Source organism: Bos indicus, chromosome 3 (genome assembly GCF_029378745.1).
Source record: "Bos indicus isolate NIAB-ARS_2022 breed Sahiwal x Tharparkar chromosome 3, NIAB-ARS_B.indTharparkar_mat_pri_1.0, whole genome shotgun sequence".
NCBI lineage: Eukaryota > Metazoa > Chordata > Mammalia > Artiodactyla > Bovidae > Bos > Bos indicus.
Window position 1 is genome coordinate 29219899 of NC_091762.1, and position 21390 is coordinate 29241288.

Below are 21390 nucleotides of genomic sequence, written 5' to 3' on the forward strand. Positions count from 1 at the left end.
TGTGGTGACAATGGAAATGGAGAACAGTGGAGTGATTTGGGGAAATACTTAGAGTCAAATTGACAGGACTGGCTAACAGAATGAATATGAATGTAAGAAGTTGTGTTTTAAGGATGATCCTCTTCTGTATCTAATCTGTCAGTATCTACTAAATATCTTCCTTTCTAGTGCAAAACACCATTTATTGAGATAGGGAATGTGGAAGAAGAAAAGGAGGTTTGGAGAAAAGAGGACTGAGTCTTGGACAGGCTGACATTGAGGTGCCTTTGAGACATTCTTCTGGAGATGTTAATTGATCTGGGCTATGGTTTTAGAAAAGGTAAACGAACCGGAGATCAAATTACCAACATCCGCTGGATCATCAAAAAAGCAAGAGAGTTCCAGAAAAACATCTATTTCTGGTTTATTGACTATGCCAAAGCCTTTGACTGTGTGGATCACAATAAACTGTGGAAAATTCTGAAAGAGATGGGAATACCAGACCACCTGACCTGCCTCTTGAGAAACCTGTATGCAGGTCAGGAAGCAATAGTTAGAACTGGACATGGAACAACAGACTGGTTCCAAACAGGATAAGGAGTGCGTGAAGGCTGTATATTGTCACCCTGCTTATTTAACTTATATGCAGAGTACATCATGAGAAACGCTGGGCTGGACGAAGCACAAGCTGGAATCAAGATTGCCAGGAGAAATATCAATAACCTCAGATATGCAGATGACACCACCCTATGGCAGAAAGTGAAGAGGAACTAAAGAGCCTCTTGATGAAAGTGAAAGAGGAGAGTGAAAAAGTTGGCTTAAAGCTCAACATTCAGAAAACGAAGATCATGGCATCTGGTCCCATCACTTCATGGGAAATAGATGGGGAAACAGTGGAAACAGTGTCAGACTTTATTTTGGGGGGCTCCAAAATCACTGCAGATGGTGATTGCAGCCATAAAATTAAAAGACGCTTACTCCTTGGAAGGAAAGTTATGACCAACCTAGATAGCATATTCAAAAGCAGAGACATTACTTTGCCAACAAAGGTTCGTCTAGTCAAGGCTATGGTTTTTCCCGTGGTCATGTATGGATGTGAGAGTTGGACTGTGAAGAAAGCTGAGCACCGAAGAATTGATGCTTTTGAGCTGTGGTGTTGGAGAAGACTCTTGAGAGTCCCCTGGACTGCAAGGAGATCCAAGCAGTCCATTCTAAAGGAGATCAGTCCTGGGTGTTCATTGGTAGGACTGATGCTGAAGCTGAAAGTCCAATACTTTGGCCACCTCATGTGAAGAATTGACTCATTGGAAAAGACCCTGATGCTGGGAGGGATTGGGGGCAGGAGGAGAAGGGAAAGACAGAGGATGACATGGCTGGATGGCATCACTGACTCTATGGACATGAGTTTGAGTGAACTCGGGGAGTTGGTGATGGAAAGGGAGGCCTGGTGTGCTGTGATTTACGGGGTTGCAAAGAGTCGGACATGACTGAGCGACTGAACTGAACTGAAAGTCATATACTTGGGAGTTATCATTGTATGGATGGCACATGAAGGTGCACATGATGAGTTTGCCCAGGGGAACAAAACCTTATTGAGAAGGGGGTCTAGAGCATATTTCAGAAAGCCCAACTTTGAGTAAGTCTGAGTGCAGCAAAGGGCTAACTTAGTAGACGTGTATTACTCAAACCCTGCTCAGTCAAAAGAAGGGCTTGTTTTTAGAACTAGTCCTTGATTGATTCCTGGGAGATAACCTCTGAGCCCTTGGACTACTCTGCCTAGCAAGAGTCCTAGGTATACATGAGGCCTTGGGCCACACTCTATTACTTTGGCTGAATCAGTGTGATTTATGCTGAATGCCTGTTTTAGCATGCTTGAGGCCTTGGGCTATGATGTATCAGTTTGACCTCTGCCGGTTGGAATTCAAACAGCTGAGGTCAGTTATGTGGGTGATCCCATACCTTATGGGACAAACTCTCCCCCACAGTAAAAACCCTGTATACCAAGGCTTGGGTGAACTTGTCTGGTAACACTTCACAAAATGTCACAAATCATTGCTGGGAGAATTAGTGCATGCAACTTCATTGGGAGGAGACACCTGGAATTTGTGCTTGTTTTCTTGTGGACTTTTCTCCATGCACCTTTTACCTTTGCTGATTTTAATTTGTTCATTTCACTGTAATATACCATAACCATGAGTATACCAGCTTTTTTGAGTCCTGTGAGTTCTTCTAGTCTGTTCTTAGGGACCCCAACACAGTTTGTAAAAGAAAAACAGCAGTAGAAGAGGTAGAAGAGTGTGGTATCATGAAAACTACGGGAGAAAGTGATTCTAGAAGACAGAATGGTTGAAGATATGAAATCCCACTGAGAAGACAAATAAGGTTAGGAAAAAATACATCTACTGGATTTAAAAAAACATGGAGGTCCTTGATGACCTTAGCAAGAGCTGTTGGAAATGGAAGCCATGCCAGAGATTGGGGAGTAAGTGGGATGTGAGGAAACAGAACTTTAGAAACAAATCTGAAAAACAGATTGCACATTAACTTATCTTTATTTGTAGTGGCAAAAACATCAAGCACAATCTAGTTATTTAATAACCTAATAACTTTTATTTACATCTTAATTTTTTTACAATGGCTATACTTGTTGAATCAGCAATTCTATCTTTAGGAATATTCAGAAAAAATAACTATAGACATGCAAAGTATTATTCATTGCAATGCTTATCACAATATTATTTATAATAGCAAAAATGGAAAATAACCTTATTGTGTGACAACAGACAGCTAATACGCTACAGTACACTCACATTATGAAGTCTATTATCTAAATTGGAATGTATCTTACTGGTTGCAAGAAATAATGTGTGTGAAATCACTTTACAAATTGTAAATTGCTGTTTAGATGTTATTTTTATTATTGGGATTAACCATGTGCCTTGGAAGGCTTTAGAAATATAGAAAAGCCAAAGAGCTAGAACTTAGAATTCTGTCATTTGTCCCTCTTTTCTTGGTACTCTGTGCACGAGGGCTAAGTCACTTGTCGTATCAGAGTTTTTGCGACCATATGGACTACAGCCAACCTCTGTCCTTGGAATTCTCCAGGTAAGAATACTGGAATGGAATGCTATGCTGCTCTCCAGGGGATCTTCCAAACCCAGGGATCAAATTTACGTCTCTTATGTCTCCTGCATTGGCAGGCAGGTACTTTACCACTAGCACCGCCTGGGAAGACTTTTCTTGGTACTAGCGGTTTTCAAACTCAGAAAACAGAGCACCAGGAAATCAAAGTGCACTTTGCCCAACATCATGAAATGCTGAGAAATAAATTTTATTTTTTCTAAGATTTTTTTTTTTTTTAAGATTTTGTTTTTAATTAAGTCTTACGATGACATAAGTTACAAATGTGTGCTGATGGCATACCTCCTGTACTTTAATCCTTCTAATGAGTTTGCAAAAATATTACAAATCACAATGTACAGGAGTTTCACAGTTTCATGTGTTTTTGAATAGTCGTTTAAAGACCACCCTGAATTATAATTCAGTCTAAGACTGAAAGGATTTACAAGCAAAGTTTAACTTGCTCATATCCTGTCACATCGACTTTTAAAAGCATTTGCTATTATAGGTCATCAATAAAATGTGAAGTGTTAAATATTCTTTGATATCTTACATAAACCACACTAAAATGCCTTTCATTAAGTAAAAGGCAACATTTTATTTTCTTTTTGACTGTACTGCATGGCTTGTGGGATCTTATTAACAGTTCCTGACCAGGGATTGAATCCAGGCTCTCATCAGTGAGACTGCACAATCCTAGTCACTGGACCACCAGGGAATTCCCAAAAGGCAAAATTTTAGATACAGGGAATTTTGGATTGGCATAGTTAAGACCAAAATGATAAAGAGGACATTGCTACCTATCTCCAGCCCTTTACAGTCTAATGAACAAAAATTGAAATGCAGGTGAATCTTGCTCAATTCTATGAGACACTAAAGGGATTTCCCAGTATTTAAATATTGATTTTATGTTCATATAATCAGTTCTATAAATCTAAATTAAAACCAGTCTCCTATAGGTTTTGAAATGGCATTCAGCATTTCTTTGAAAAGCTGGACATTACCAGTCAAACCTTTAGAAGAGGGAAACAGTGATAGTACTTGTTGAATTGGAATTACTATCAAAATTCAAATTATTATCAAAATTCAGCTGAATATATTAATTTAACCACAGCCAGTCTTATTTAAATCAGGACTGTCCAACAGAAATATTCTAACAGCCATTCACAATCTGAATTCTGGTATATGCGATCGATTTAAATATTACATGTAAGAGTTGAGATTTGGGTTTTGAAGAAATAAGGCAGTGGGGCAACTACTACTCATTAGAAGCTCTGAGATAGGCTATCAAGTCTGCCCTTTCTGATTTCTTAACTAGCCAAGATTATGTTTGTTCCAGGGATGTACTTCTTGGGATCCTCCAAATACCCTTCTCCGAGGTGATGCCTTTGTTCTTGTTGGCATCAGTGTAAGAGAATCCAGGGGCCTGACCTGTCTTCCATCCAGACCATTCCTGTACTTCCTTTGCTTTTCCATGGTGGAGCACTGGGCATTATTTCTGGACAAAAATTGCCCTTCTCAACATCACCCATTTAAATTTTGGTCTTTTGACACGTGCATTAGGAAGGTCCTTGTTATGAAACTGAACTTTCTGATAAGTCCAAAGACGTGCTAAACCAAGGTACCTGTGTTTATGCCCCTGTGTTTAGAGAAGTGAACTTTAAATCACAAAATGTCACCTTTATATCCTCTAGTCTCACCCACTCATGATTGTAAGCATGGTGCATTAACAGAAATGCCCCAAATCTTAACTGCAGTTCAGCATTCCTCTGCTGGTCTTTGTGAATTGCTTCCAATCCTGCTGACAACCAAAGCTGCTCTGTCCAAGAGTGGTAGAACCGGCCATTGCAAACCTTCATGGTACTCTTGGGCTACTCTGTCTCACTGCTGCCAACCTCTTGTACCCAGCTCATGAATTATGCCCTCACCATGGCTCACTCCCAGTGCTCTTTCTCTTTTCTGGATAGCTGGAAAGTTCTTTCCTCTTCTGGTTACCAGCAACATCGCAGTTTCCTCCACAGCCAGAGCTACTAGGCACTGATTGAATCTCTCTTCATTTCAGAACTGTGTTTTTCTTACAATGTTCTTGCAAGGCAGTTGGAGTAAAAGATAGCCAAAGTCAGGGAAATGGTAGGATCCTTATACCCACTGCTCAGTTCAGTCCACGTATGGTTTCGAGATTTTTCTCTCTGGTACCTTTGTTTCTACCTCCAGTTGCGTTCCCTTCATGAACCTTTGGGTCTACTTTTACATTAATGTTTACCATGTGCCAGGTACTGTTGTTCGTTGTTCAGTCACTAAATTGTGTCCCAACTCTTTGCTACCCTATAAACTGCAGCACGCCAGGCTTCCTTGTCCTCCACTATCTCTCGGAGTTTGCTCAAACTGTCCATTGAGTCGGTGATGTCACCCAACCATCTTATCGTCTGTCACCCATTTTTCCTCCTGCCCTCAATCTTGGAGCTTCAGCGTCAGTCCTTGCAGTGAATATTCAGGACTGATTTCCTTTAGGATTGACTGGTTTGGTCTCCTTGCAGTTCAAGGGACTCTCAAGAGTCTTCTCCACTACCACAGTTTGAAAGCATCAATTCTTCAGCACTCAGCCCTCTTTATGATCTGACTCTCATTTATATATGTATATATGTATACATACACATATACACACTTTTTTTTTAATGTAGTGACTTAAGTCAATAAAATGTGATACAGGACTATATCTCTTCCTAGTAATGTTATATACATCTATGTCTATACAAACTAAAAAAAAACCCACTACCAGTCATCTCATTAAGAGACATTCCCAATTAACATTTTACTTTCCATGTTTATTATTATTTAATGAAGTGGAACACTTTTGATTATGTACTTTTTAAATGGATGATGCTTGTTAAACCACCTGTTTACCTTTCCACTGGGTAGATTTAAAATTAATGTGACAACTGAAAAATGTTAGTAATGCAAAATGTCAGAAATGGCAGTCTCTGCAACTATTTACACTCTTGATGAAAATTTAAGGATCATCTTAAATTGTTTGAGGTGAGAAAGCAGTTTTTCCAAGTTCTTTTCCAAGACACAAAAGTTTAGCATGTTGAAAGCCATCATCTCTGTATGTGACCGGCTCCTTTAATTTTTTAATCTCCTCTTCAACTTCTCTTTGTCTCTGTCAAGTCACTCCAGTCACACAGACTGTAACAAGCCAAGAATCTGTCTACCTCAGGCCCTTTGTACTTACTGCTTTTCCTGATTAGAACACTCTTCTGCAAGAGAACCAAAGCTTGATCAACAGAGGACTTCCCCAATCATCTCTAATCTGAAATCTTTTTTCCCCTTCATAGCTTTTATCATTCCCTGTATATATTTACGTCACTCTTCCCACAGACTGCAAACTCCTTGAAAGTCAAGGGTCTCCTTTGTTTCCTGCTGCAATCCTAGCATCTCTAAAACATTACCTGTCACACAGTAAGAGGTCACTGTTTTGAACAAATAAATGAAAAATGTTTCGAGGTGGCTTATTTTAAGAACTTAAACCAGCTCAAGAATAACATTTCTTGGGAACACTGTCTGAAGAGGAAAGTACTTCATGATCTGAACATTAAAACAGCCATAGTACTTGTTTCCCAAATAAAGACAACCCTTCCTGAAAGCTGCTATTACCTACACTTGTTAGGGCATTTGCGACTCAACTCACGCCCGGACACTAAGTGGGACTCTGGAGACATAATATTGGTTAGAGCGTGACTTCTCAAACTGACGCCCATCAGTCAGTCAAAGCGCTTTCAACATTCATCAGCTCTCCCCCACTTCCTGATGCAGGTCTGGGGTGTGGTCCTGGCACATCTCCGCTCTGAAAAAGCCTCAGTTGATTGGTTTCCTGATGCGTAGCAACGGCAGAGAAACAATCACCTTAAAAAGCTAAAAATAGCGGTTAAAGAGTTTTTTTTTTTTTTTTCTTCACCGAGTTTTTTCAGCCTATTTCTGGTGCGCCGCCAGTTAAAAACAAAAATCCTCCCTTTACTGCTCCCGAGAGATACAATCATCCAAAGGAACGCGGCCAATTAAAGCACAGAGACCCAGGAGGCCTGGGAGTCTAACCCCGCGCGGAGGGGGGTTTCCGCGGAGATGCGCCCACCCTGGGAACCGCGCCACCCGAGAGTCGCTCGCTCCGCGGGAAACAGTCCCGGCCTTCCACCCTTTCCCACTTTTCCCCGTATAGTGGCCGCGTCCGAGCTCTTAACCACCCGCGACTAAAGGTAGTTCAACGTCAACAGTCTCTGGCTTTAAAAGCTCACTGTGAACGGAACTGCAGCGGGGCGGAATCTTACGTGCGGGCCCCAGAGGTCGGGAGGGGCAACCTGGACGGCTGCGCGCCCGCGCCCGGAGTTCCCGCCTCCCTCCGGAGGACGTCCGTGCGTACGTGCGCGCGCCGTGCCCGCCCTCCAGCAACCGCGCGACGCGAGGCTGGGGTGCCGCGTGCGCGCGCGCTCTCGTTCGTTCTCTAGCCTGCTCGTTCTCGGCGGCCGCTCTCGCTGCGGCTGCGGCTGGGGCTGGGGGCGGCGGCGGCGGCGGGCGGCGCGGGGCGGTCCGGCGGGTTCAAAGAGGAAAACATGGCGGAAAACAAAGGCGGCGGCGAGGCTGAGAGCGGCGGCGGGGGCAGCAGTAGCGCGCCGGTAACTGCCGGAGCCGCCGGGCTCGCGGCGCAGGAGGCGGAGCCGCCTCTCGCGGCGGTGCTGGTGGAGGAGGAGGAGGAGGAAGGCGGCAGGGCCGGCGCGGAGAGCGGCGCGGCCGGGCCCGACGACGGGGGGGTGGCCGCGGCCTCCTCGGGCTCGGCCCCGGCTGCCTCAGCCCCTGCAGCCTCAATGGGCCCTGGAGTTCCCGGGGGGGCGGTATCGACGCCAGCCCCAGCTCCGGCCTCGGCTCCTGCTCCGGGTCCCTCGGCGGGGCCGCCTCCTGGACCGCCAGCCTCGCTCCTGGACACCTGCGCCGTGTGTCAGCAGAGCCTGCAGAGCCGGCGTGAGGCGGAGCCCAAGCTGTTGCCCTGTCTTCACTCCTTCTGCCTGCGCTGCCTGCCTGAGCCCGAGCGCCAACTCAACGTGCCCATCCCGGGGGGCAGCAACGGCGACATCCAGCAAGGTGAGCGGGAGGCCCGGCCCGAGGTCTGGGCCGAAGGGGTTTGCTGTGCTGAGGGGGATCTGGGGTCCTCTGAGAGTACTTGGGCGCGGGGCTGCTCGGACCGGCGTGATCCTGAGGAGTCTCAGAGGTGAAAGACACGGCTCCTGGGACAGTTTTCAGAGAAGCTGAACCTCCAGAGAGACGCGGAGGGTGAAGGGAGGGGTGCCGGCTGCGAGAGGCTGGGGGAGGGGACGCCGGCTGCAGGGGAGGTTCGTGGTGTGCAGATACGGGCCAGGAAGGCGTGGACTGAAGCCGAGCGCAGGTTCGGGAGCTGATGGAACGGATTGTGAACGAAGAGGGTGTCTGGGAATCCGCCTGTGAGAAGCGTTTTCAAGGGAGGGCCCAGCCCCGAGAGGTGTTGAGGAGGGAGTAGGTAAGAGAGAAGGGCAGTGGGGATGAATTGCCTTGAGGGGAGACCTGTTCTAAGCTAGGGGAAAGAAGGACTGGGAAGGTTAAAGGGCATTGGAGAATTTGGGGCTAAGAAAAGGCGTCTGGTAGAAAGTAACTTTAGGATGACATTGAGAAGAAGGAACTCTAGAGACAAAATCGCTGTGTGGGGCCTGTATGGCTAGGGAAAAGACCTTAGGTTTAGGGGTAAAGGAGAACTGACCTTTGAAGGGAATTGGGTGTTAGGGAGAGTTGGGATGAATTTTAATTCTTGGACATTAATGGACCCTTACTGTTTCGGATACCGTGCTACGATTGGATAAAATACTCAGTGAGGAGCCGGTTCACTGACCACCATAGGGGAAACAGACGTGTGAGATACAGCAGTGGAGGTGGATACAGTGGTTGTGGCATAGTCAAGAGAAGGTCAGGAAAACTTCACTGAAGAGCAGTCCTTGAGTAGGTTTCTTGAAGGGTGAGTAGGTCACTGAGTTGTAGAGTTTTCAGAACACAGGGCACCTTATACATTCCTGGGACGGATCAGGTCATCCCTGGAGATTAAGTTGGTTTGATGGGCTGAGTAGGTAAGAGGTCACAATCCCTTACCTGAAGCTCTTGGGACCAGGTGTATTTTAGAGGTCAGAATACTTTGAAAAATTTTTTTTTCCTGCTGAGGTCTTCAATACTCCAGCGGGGTCTGGGTTAACAATTCATTATTAAGTATTAATGTTTCTGTAGTGAGGCATATGAATATCACTAATGGGATAGAGAAATAACCCCCTACAGTTCAGGGTGGGTTTTGTTGCAGACTCATGGAAAAAACTTTAAAATTTCAAAGCTTTTGAAGTTTGGGGCTGAAGGTAAGGGATTGTCGACCTGTACTAAAGGGTTTTGGATTCATCCTGTAGACTGTATCCTGTACATTGTAGATAGACTAAAGGGAGTCCCTCACAGACTTTTATTTTTTAATATTTATTTATCCTGCACGGGTCTTCCTTGCAGCATGCGGGGTCTTTTAGTTGTGGCATGTGGGATCTAGTTCCCTGACCAGGGATCAAACCTGGGCCTCCTGCATTGGGAGTGCCTTGTCTTAGCCACTGGACCACCAGGGAAGTCTCCTCACAGATGTTTGTATTAGGATAAAAGGATGACATTTGTGATCTAGAAAGATTGCTTGGGGGCACATTGAAAGGTAAGGGAAGAAAAAACCTGAGGCTGGACTAGTTAGGAAAATTCTGGCAGTAATCTAGGAGAGAAACTAGCCCGTAAAGGACTGTTGTCAGGTATTGAAGAAAAAAGTGTTTTGTTATGGGGGAAAGGTATGGACTTCTGGAGAAAACGTTTTTCTTGGATGCCTACTTGGTCACTTCTTGCTTGTGAGTTGGACAGGTTAATTTTACAAGGACAAAAATGATCTACCTGATAAAGTTATTGATAGAATGAAGTGACTTAACAAAATGACTAGTACATAGTGCTAGTACATATAACAAAGTGACTAGTACATGGTAGTTATGAGTGAAATGGCAGCTAGTTTATCATTGATGGTAACTAATTGTAAGTAGCACTGAGAATGGAGATGAGGGGCCAATTGAGATTGATGTGAGAGAGACACAGGTGTCTAGGCCATGTTCCAGGTTTCTTGTTTGGTGGGTGGCAGTGCTGTTAATGCAAAATCAGATAATTCAGGCACAGAAACAGGTGTGTGTATGTGTGTGTGTGTTGTGTGTTTTGGAGGGAGGATGTAATGATGGCAGTTTTGGATTTGAAGTATTATTGAGACCTGCAGGTAAGAATGTTAAAAGTGAGGGTTTAATTGATGGAGAAGATACTAAATGATACTGGGTATAGGGAGGGTGGATAATGGGTGTGTAACTAACTGCTGAGGGCCTCATGAGTATAGTTAAGACTTGTGAGATTCAGTGTTCTTGTGGGAACCTGGATTAGGTGAGAGATTTAGAGGGGATACAAGATGAAAATTGTGTGTGATTGATGTGGCTGAGGGACTGAGGTTATGAAATTAGTTCTGTTTTATTTATGCAGGACAGAGACTCATTGTGTGTAAATATCCTCTTCACTTCGTCATCCTTTGTTTTTGAACTAGGAGAAATAAGTAGACGGGACTAAATACTGTCAGTCTTCAGATAGTGTTGCTTTCTAACCAGTATCTGGAACAAATTAAGTCTGGAAGCCACCATGTTTTTAGGCAGCAGAGTCTAGAAAATAACTTAATATTACCTCCTGTGTGTATCTTTTTGTGTGTGTGTGTGTGTGTAATAAAGTTTTATTAAAGTATAAATAGAGATAGAGATAGAGAAAGCTTCTGACATAGGCATCAGAAGGGGGCAGAAAGAGAACCCCCCTGCTAGTCTTCAGCTGGATGTTTTATAGTCACTGCTGCTGCTAAGTCGCTTCAGTCGTGTCCGACTCTCTACGACCCCAGAGACGGCAGCCCACCAGGCTCCCCCATCCCTGGGATTCTCCAAGCAAGAACACTGGAGTGGGTTGCCATTTCCTTCTCCACTGTGTGTATCTTTTGCTTTGCCTTTTTAAAAAAATCAAACTTGCTGTCTGGAAGGAACACTGGATTGAAGTTGGGGAACATAGTTCTGCCCTTTGTTTTCTGGTTCCCTCAGGTTCATCATGTTTCTGTCCTTCAGTTTCTCTATCTCTAAAATTTAGCTTATAGTTCTTCACTTATATCTCATTAAATCAAATTAAGTAATGAAAGTGAAAATACTTTCTTAATCTGTGAAATGCTTTGCAATTGTATTATTGAACAGCCTGTGATTCTATCTCTGGTCTGGATAGGCATGGTTGGTAGTTTGATTTACTGTCTTAAGTGGTTCCGAAGCAATGACATTACCCTCCCTTCTAATGGCCTTGTTTTCCTCCTTTTCTAACACACCAAAGTTATTCAAACCCTTTAGCTGTTCCTTTTTAGATCCATCATTCTCCAAGTGTGGTTTCTGGACTAGCAGCATCAACATTATTTGCACTCTTGTTAGGAATGGGCCCCTCTCAAGACCATCTAACCAGAAATAATTTTCAGTAAGTCCACTGTTCTTAAGTGAAGGGCTACTCACTTCAAATTTTGCCTGTGCAGAAAGACCTCCTGACTTTTATTTTTTTTAAGGCTTTATTTTTAAAGAGCAATTTTAGGTTTACAGCAATATTAAGTGAGATACAGAAAGATAAGGAAATTTCCCATATAACTCTACCCTCCCAGACCTAAATAGTATCTCCCATTATCAACATCCTCCACTAGAGTGGTACATTTTTGAGAGTTGACTGCCCTACATTGTAATCACTCAGAGTCCACAGTTTGTGGTAGGGTTTCACTCTTGTACATTCTGAGGGTTTGAGCAAATGTAGTATAATAACATGGATTTGTCATAATATCATACATAGTATTTTCACTGCCCTGAAAACTCTGTGTCTGGTTGCTCTTTAAAGTACTGTTAATTGGCTGTCCCATATCTGATGGGGGTTTTGGAACCAATCCCTTGAGATTACTAAGGGAAAATTGTAGTCTTCCAGGTCGCTCTTTGACATATTACCTTTATTTCTTCATTGCACAGATAAAATCCAAAATGTTTTCTTGTTTTTGTTTACTTGTTTGTTCCTTGTTTCCCACTGGAATGTTGTAGAATGAATGCTCAATAAGTAGATTTTGGATGAATAAGAATCATATGGAGAGTTTTTTAAAATACCATTTTGGGAGTTTAAGAGATTGTTTCAGTTTAATTGGGGATGACACTGGGAATGTGAATTTTTAATAAGTATCTTATTAATTCTGATTCTGGAACCTTTCACACTTTGAGAGGCATGGATTTAAATATTTTGAGGAGAAAAACTGATTTATGTGCTTTTGGAGTATTTGGAAAATCAAAATAGATAAGTTAATATTTGTTGAATCTCAATAGTGAGCTTTTTAAAGTGCTTTTGTGTTCATTTTTTTTAGGTTTCTTTCAGGTTGAGTCAGAATAGGTATCAATAGTGGGTATGTCAGTAGTGGGAGAAATATCAATAACCTCAGATATGCAGATGACACCACCCTTATGGCAGAAAGTGAGGAGGAACTAAAAAGTCTCTTGATGAAAGTGAAAGAGGAGAGTGAAAAAGTTGACTTAAAGCTCAACATTCAGAAAACTAAGATCATGGCATCTGGTCCCATCACTTTATGGGAAATAGATGGGGAAACAGTGGAAACAGTGTCAGATTATTTTGGGCTCCAAAATCACTGCAGATGGTGACTGCAGCCATGAAATTAAAAGACGCTTACTCCTTGGAAGGAAAGTTATGACCAACCTAGATAGCATATTCAAAAGCAGAGACATTACTTTGCCAATGAAGGTCTGTCTAGTCAAGGCTATGGTTTTTCCAGTGGTCATGTATGGATGTGAGAGTTGGACTGTGAAGAAAGCTGAGCGCCGAAGAATTGATGCTGTGGTGTTGGAGAAGACTCTTGAGAGTCCCTTGGACTGCAAGGAGATCCAACCAGTCCATTCTAAAGGAGATCAGTCCTGAGTGTTCTTTGGAAGGAAAGATGCTAAAGCTGAAACTCCAGTACTTTGGCCACATCATGTGAGGAGTTGACTCGTTGGAAAAGACTCTGATGCTGGGAGGGATTGGGGGCAGGAGGAGAAGGGGACGACAGAGGATGAGATGGCTGGATAGCGTCACCGAGTCGATGGACATGAGTATGAGTGAACTTGGGGAGTTGGTGATGGACAGGGAGGCCTGGCGTACTGCAATTCATGGGGTCGCAAAGAGTCAGACACGACTGAGTGACTGAACTGAACTATGTGCAAATCTAATAATGTATCAATAAAAGTACAAATATGTATTGATGCATCTGAATAGCCTCTCAGATGAACTCTTGAAGGAGTTGAGACTTTTGTAGTAGGGCATAGACAGCATGGTGATGTGGATGAAGATCTGATTTGGGAGTAACCTGGATTAGGTGCTGCTATTAGTTTACTGTGTAGCTTTGGGCGGGTCAGCTAGACAGCCTCTCCAGGTCTGCAATATGAAGTTGAGTTCTTATCCAGTAAAATTCTGATTCTGTTATTGTTTTTAATGCTAACTTTTCACATCTACATAAGTTTAATATACTTACCTTTTGTGGGGAATAATGGAAGAATCAACATGGGAAAATGATTCTGTTTACGAATCTTCAATTTTTTGTGAAGTCTGAGATGGCAACATCCATGTTGTAAGTGAGAGAGAATACCTCTGGATATAGTGTGAAGAGCTCTTCCTGAAAATGGTTTTATCACTGAGCATGGGCTTCCCAGGGGGTTCTAGTGGTAAAGAACCCTCCTGCCAATGCAGGAGACATAAGAGACATGGATTTGATCCCTGGGTCAGTAACATCCCCTGGAGGAGGAAATGGCAACCCACTCCAGTATTCGTTCTTGCCTGGAGAATCCCATGAACACAGGAGCCTGGCGGGCTATAGTCCATAGGGTCGCAGAGTTGGACACCACTGGAGTGACCTAGCACGGCAGGTGGTGAACCACTAGGGGAGCCTTCCATTAGAGCTCTTGGAAGTTCTTTCCCCAGCAGTATGTGTAATAAATGACAGTTGGCTAGTTCTGGGTGTGGCTTATCTGGGAATTTTTTTTAGGCCCTCCTTGAGTTTTTGAATGATAATATAGTCATCAGCAATCAGTCATTAAAGATGTACCAAACAAAAGCACTTTAACAACTTCTAGCATTGTGGTTGGTTAAATGTACACAATTCAGGAATCAGAATGCAGTCAGAATGCCTGCATTTATTTTTGAGCTCTATTATTTACTACTTGAATGACTGTGGGTTTGTTACTTAGCATCTGTAAATTGAGAAGAATAATAATACCTGTTTCATAGTATTATTGTGAGGCTTAAATGGATTAATACACTGTAAATTGCTTCATATAGTGCCCAGCACCTGGTAAGCCCCCAATTAATTGTACTGCTCTTATTTCTGTTGACTTCCAGTTGTCCCCCATTGCTTTTGTGATTACTTCTGTCTCACGATAAGCAGAAAGAAGAGGCAGGAAGGCAAATTGTTGGTGTTTTTCTGACATTTGATGAAATAGACCACGCCTGACAGTGATTTGCATTCCAGATTTCTCCAGCTGCCTAAAACTTGGGTAAATTGATATTCTAAATCCAGAGTCTTTACCATGTCTAATATCTCTACACCAAAAGTTTTAGTTAGGAAAGTCTAATTGCTTTTCATTTCCTTATATATACTCCTCAAAACAGACACTAAATAAGAATAGTAACTTAAAAAGTTTCTCAGAGTTGGTCTACGAAACTGAGTTGGGGGGAGGTGACAGTGGGGAGAGGATTGTCTCTGACACACTTTTAGCTGTTGGCAAAGTTGAAACTGTTTTCCTTATAACACTGATTCATTATTTGCCTTATTCACTGTTCTGATGTTTGTATTAATAATAAGATATCAGTGATGGATAAAATTGCTTGGCACCTTAGCAGGAATTAAGATAGTACCTCCATACCCCTCTTAAAAGTTATTCTATCTCTACCATCACATACTTAGAGTAAAACTACCGCCACCAACAAAAAAAAATCACATTAGTTTTATGTCCTTGAAGTAGTAAAAATTTAAAAATCTTGATCCTTAATATTGTGTGTGATAAAATGTGATAATGTAGAGTGCTTCTGCAGACTGAAGTGCGGTAAGACAAATACTCATGCAGTTGTTTGAATTCCAAGCTGGATTAGCTGCTTTTTTCCTTGGAAAATAATTTTTACTTGAAAGAATGATTAACAAACTATGGTGTGGACATTTGGCAGCCATTTTCTTAAAAATGAATGAACTGAGCTCTGTCACTTTCAGGAAAACAACTGTTGTTTTATGTTGCCAGTGATAAAAATTGAGCTTTTAAATGAAAATTAGGATTTTGGGAGACTTGTATATTATCAATATTTAAAGGCTTTTCTGATAAGGCTGGTAGTGATACTAACTTTTTTTTTTTTCGATACTGTACAATGAAATGTCAACATTTGGAAGATCTACATAGTGAGCCAACATTTTCCAAATGACCAATGCATGATATTACAAAATCATACATAGAAGAAAGTTTCAAAAGTGCAAAATAGACCAATAGATTTTAACTTAAGGGAGCAGTAAAAGTTCGTCACTGTGGTAAATTTCACATTGCAACTGATGTTTAAGAAATAAATAAAAACTCGGCGATTTTCGAATATATTAAAGAAGAGTATCCACAGATTGTCTGAAAAGACTATTAAAATATTCTTCCCTTTTCTTAAAATGGTTGTATGAGGCCAACTTTTCCTTCAAACAAAACAACCTCTCACAACAGGTTAAATGCAAAAACTGTATTCAGACATCTATTAAACTGGATATTCAAGAGATTTTAAAAAATATGAATCAGTGTCACTCTACTAAAACTTTTTGTTTTGTTTTGGAAATTATTTCTGATAAATATTTTACTTCAGCATTCTGTATGTTTATTTTTAAATGAATTAATAAAATATTTTAATGAAACATTATTATTAACAATCATTTATTGTTAGTCATCTATACCCTGATACAAAATGTTTTTGGTGTTAAAAATAAATGAAAAAAAAAAATAAATGAAAAAAAAAATAATAAATGAAGATTTTAACTGGAAATAGAACTGCCATATGACCCAGTGCATGCCACTGCTGGGCATACCACACTGAGAAAACCAGAATTAAAAGAGACACGTGTACCCCAATGTTCATTGCAGCACTGTTTACAATAGCTAGGACATGGAAGCAAGCTAGATGTCCAGTGGCAGATGAATGGATGATAAAGCTGTAGTACATAAACACAATGCAGTGTTACTCAGCTAGTAAAAAGAACGGATTTGAGTCCGTTCTAATGAGGTGGATGAAACTGGAGCCTATTATACAGAGTGAAGTAAGTCAGAAAGAAAAACACCAATACAGTAGATTAATGCATATGTATGGAATTTAGAAAGATGGTAACGACTGCCCTATATGCAAGACAGCAAAAGAGACACATATAAAGAACAGACTTTTGGACTCTGTGGGAGAAGATGAGGGTGGAATGATTTGAGAGAATAGCATTGAAACATGTGTATTACCATATGTGAAATAGAGGACCAGTCCAAGTTTAATGTATGAAACAGGGCACTCAAAGCCAGTGTACTGGGAAAACCCAGAGGGATGGGATGGGGAGGAAGGTGGGAGGGAGGTTGGGGGCGGGTGGGGAAACATGTGCAACTGTGGCTGATTCATGTCAATGTATGGCAAAAACCACCAGAATATTGTAATTAGCCACCTATTTAAAAAAATTAAAAAGTAAATAAAAATTAAAAAATGATATTAAATAAGATATTTAAAAATCCCCAGTTTTTCTAACAATACAGTACATATTGATGGATAAAACCCATCTAAACATTTTTAATTTCTCAATGATTTGAGCGTAAGAGGGATTCTGAGAACAAAAAGTTTGAGACTTGCTTCTTTAAAGGCACTATAACAAAGTGATAATGTAGAGTCATTAGAGTGTCAGACCATGGAATAGTGGAAGACAGCAGATTCATATGTTTATAGGCCTTCATTTTGGGGTACCCATCACAGTTCATAAAGAGCTTCTCCCCAAAAGAATATAAAGAGGAAAAGAGTAATGAGTTATTAAGTAAATAGCTTTTGTAAATAGCTTGCTGTGGATCTATTAATTTTGTTTTTTCCTATTTATGACTGGTCGACTGAGTTCTATCATTTTATTTTTCAGAGGACAAGTTCTGAGGTTGGGCTCATGGTGTTGAATACATTAATTTTGTCTTCTCTGTGGTCACAGATTATATCACCTTCTTCCCTACCCTGCTTCTATAATGAACATCAGTCCCAAGGGGGAGTGGGAAAAAACAAGGATGAATGAACATAAATGCACCATTTTTAGAAAAATATTTAAAATCTATATCTTAATGATGTGTAAATAGCATAAATTATGTGTACCAGGGAAAAATACTTTTTGAATGCTTGTTATGTGCAGTTTGTTATTGCTTCTGTGAATAACATGTCCATATGTCTTCTATTTCTCTTTAGTTTGCTAACATTTTAGAAAAATTTTTGATTCATAAGAATTCTTGGTGAGTTCTATATACTGATACTTTGTTGGTTATGTAAATTGAAGGTTTATGGCTTGGTGTGATAGGCAACCTCTAAGATGGCCCCAGTGTTCTCTTTAGTATCTATACCCTTCTTTAGTCTTTGCTCACAGTGCTTGTTTGGGTGACCAACAGAATATCGCAGAATTAACAGTGACTTCTGAGGCTTCATTAAAGGTATACAGCTTTTTCCTTATCCTTTGGATTCCTTGTTCTCAGTGAAAACAAGCTGTCACTCTAACAGTTCTGAAAAGAACTGGGGTCTGCTAGCATCCAGGACCAACTTGCCAGCCATGTAAATGAGCCACTTTGGAGGTGGATCTTCCAACGTGATCAGGCTTTAGATAACTGCATCCCGGCTGACATCTGACTGCAGTCTCATTAGAGCATAGAGAGAACCACTTGCCATATCACTCCCAGATTCCTGACTCAAAGAAAGTGAAAGATAATGAAATTGTTTTACTCCGCTAAGTTTTGGGATAATTTGTTACACAACAATAAACTAGTATACCAGACTTTTTCTTTTTAGAAAGCTGTGGAGAAGGAAATGGCAACCCACTCCAGTATTCTTGCCTGGAGATTTCCATGGACAGAGAAGCCTGGCGAGCTACAGTCCAGAGGGTCACAAAGAGTTGAACTCGACTGAGCGACTAACACTTAGAAAGCTGTCTTTGGATAGATGAGAGGTTTTTGAAAAGTCAGTTTCCCCCCTTTTTTCTACCTTTAGTGCTTTTCATAAAGCTACAGTAAACCTTGCTATACATTAATTTCATCCCCCTCCATATATACCTTGTTCATCTTAAAGATTATCTTGACTGATCTAGACTTTCAGCTCTTACGTTAGAATCATCTTATGAAAGTTCATTTTAAAAACTTGTCTGTATTTATGTTGGAATTGCTTTGAATATATAGATTAATTTGGGAAAAAATGCTATCTTTACAGTATGGTGTCTGCCTGTTCAGAAATATTGTATGCTTTTCAATTTGCTGAAATGTTTTGTTTTTGAATATTAATATAGTTTTTTCCCTTAGAAAAGTCTTAAACATCCTTTATGAGTTGTTCTTATATACTTACTTTGTTTTTACTATAAATGTTTCCCTTGAATTATATTTAACTGTGTTTGCTTTGTTTTTCTTGTTTTTCATTTTACTTTTTAAATATCTGAAGTGTACTGATTTCATGTTTATATTGAAATAATTCCATCTGATAATTCCATTATCTGAAGTTCCTGAAGTCCTGTTTTACTATTACTTGCTTCTGCTTGTTCGAGATTATGGTAGAGGGTGTCTTCCAGTGTTTCATAGTTTTGGATTTTGAGCATATATATACTAGGGCTTTAATTATGAATCCTGCCAGACCTGGTTTTTGGTAGCAAGTCTCCAAACAGTAAAAAAGAGCCTTTGCTTCTGTCTGGTGCCACCATTGAAAAGTCACTGAAGTGAATTTTTAGTTTGGTGTTTCTTAGAACCTGCAAATGTTGATTTAGAGTTTTTATAGGCTGACTTGTATTTGAAACTTCTCAGAAGAAAACGTATTCCCTCACTCTGAAGTCAGAGAGTGGCAGTTTTTCCCTGTGCCGTTGGTCTGATTTGAAATTTGACTCTTGATTATTTGTTAGGTGCTCTTCTGAGGATGTGATGCTTCAGGCCTCCCTTTTGCAGAGGCTTGGTTCTCATTACGTAGGCTTCCCTATTCTTTGTTTACTCCCTTGTTTGTACATCCCAAGAAAGAATAAGAATACAGTTTCTGAGCCTTTGCATTTTTCAGGTTCTCTTTATTCTTCTATTTCAATGATAGCTTTGATATAGAATTCTAGGTTAAATTTTTTTCCTCAGAATTTTAAGTTGTCTCTTCCAGTATTTTCAAGTAGACAGTGTTGCTGATGCTAGTTTGATTTTGCTCCTTTGTATGACCCCAATTAGATTTCGTTTTATTTATTTCCTCTTGGCACTTTTCAGTATTTCTTCATCTTTTTCTGAAATACAGTGATGTGTCTCTTTTTTTCCTTTCATTGATTTTAAAAGTTCACTGTGCTTTCCCTGTTTTGTACTATTCATTTATAGTGAAAATAGGTTTAAACTCAAAAAAAGTTTTTTGTAAGGACCCTCTCCATGCATTTCCCCTTAAAGCTCCCCTCCCCTCACTTTTTTTGGAGCTGTTACTATTTGAATGTTTGCATTACTGGGTTCATGCCGTCACCTACCGCTTTCCTTCTCCTTTTTTTTTTGGCCACTCTCCATAGGTTGTGGAATCTTAGTTTTCCAACCAGGAATTGAACCCAGGCTCTGCACAGTAAAAGCATTGAGTCTTAACCACTGGTTACTCAGTTGACATTTTGAAAGCTTTCCTTGACTTGATTTTTAATCTTCTTTTTTCCTTTTTATATTGATCTCTTTTTGTCTCAGAGGGGCTTCCTCATACAGTGAATAGTCCTTGGTTCTCTTCTACTGGGTTGGCCAAAAAGTTCCTTTAGTTTTTTAAAGTAAAAATTTAAGACATATTTTTCATTTTTACCAAAAACTTCATTGAACAGCATATTCCCCGTTTTGCTCCACTACATTGTATTTTTCAGGCAACTTCATAATTCCATCTTCCCAAAACTTTTATCTTTCTGAGCAAAGAACTGTTCCAGGTACCTTTTACAGTCTTCCAGAGAATTGAAATTTTTTCCATTAAGAGAATTTTGTAAAGACCAAAATAAATGGACATCTGATGGTGCAGTGTCTGGTAAATACAGCAGATGAATCAGAACTTCCCAGTCAAGCTGTAACAGTTTTTGCCTGGTCATCAAAGAAGCATGTGGTCTTGCATTATTCTGATGAAAGAGTATGTGTTTTCTGTTAACTAATTCTGGATGGATGCCTTTTGTTACGTGCTGCCTTGAGTTGGTCTAAATAGGAGCAGTACCAGTTGGAATTAATTGTTTGGCTTTTCAGAAGGAGTTCATCATAGAGAACTGTTTTCCAATCCCACCATATACACATCATCACCTTCTTTGGATGAAGAGCAGCTTTGTTGTGGTTGGTGGTAGCTTGTTTCATTTGTCCCACAGTCTCTTCCATTGCACATTGTCGTACAGTATCCACTTGTCATCACCTATCACAATTGGTTTTAAAAATGGAACATTTTTATTACCTTTAAGCAGACAATTGCATGTGGAAATACGGTCAAGAAGGTTTTTTTTTTTTTTTCACTTAACTTACGTGGAATCCTAGCATCAAAACAATTTAACATAACCAAGCTGGTACAGATGATTTTTCAGTGCTTGATTTGGCTATTTTGAGTATGTTGGTTAGCTCCTGTGTGGTATAATGTTGATTGTTCTCAGTTAATGTCTTGATTTAATCTCTGTCAACTTCAACTGGTCTACCTGACCATGGAGCGTGGTCCAGCAAGAAATCTCCAGCACAAAACTTTATAAACTACTTTGACACATTCAATTCTCATAGTACCTTCTCCATACACTGCACAAATCTTTTCTTACACTTCAGTTGTGTTTTTACTTTTCTTGAAATAGTAAAGCATTATATGCTGAAAATGTTGCTTTTATCTTCCGTTTTCAATATTAAAATGGCTACACAAAAATTTACCATTTTAATA

General features: G+C 40.6%; 1 protein-coding gene across 2 annotated transcripts in view; it reads left to right on the top strand.

The window, feature by feature from the left end:
- Positions 1 to 7666: 7666 nt before the first annotated feature.
- The window catches only part of TRIM33 (tripartite motif containing 33), a 144482-nt gene continuing 130758 nt past the window's right edge, over positions 7667 to 21390 (top strand). For both annotated transcript variants that reach the window (XM_019956764.2, XM_019956765.2), the window contains exon 1: positions 7667 to 8229. In XM_019956764.2, coding sequence (XP_019812323.2) covers positions 7704 to 8229 — 526 coding nt within the window. In that variant the 5' untranslated portion in view covers positions 7667 to 7703. The remainder of the gene's footprint in view (positions 8230 to 21390) is intronic.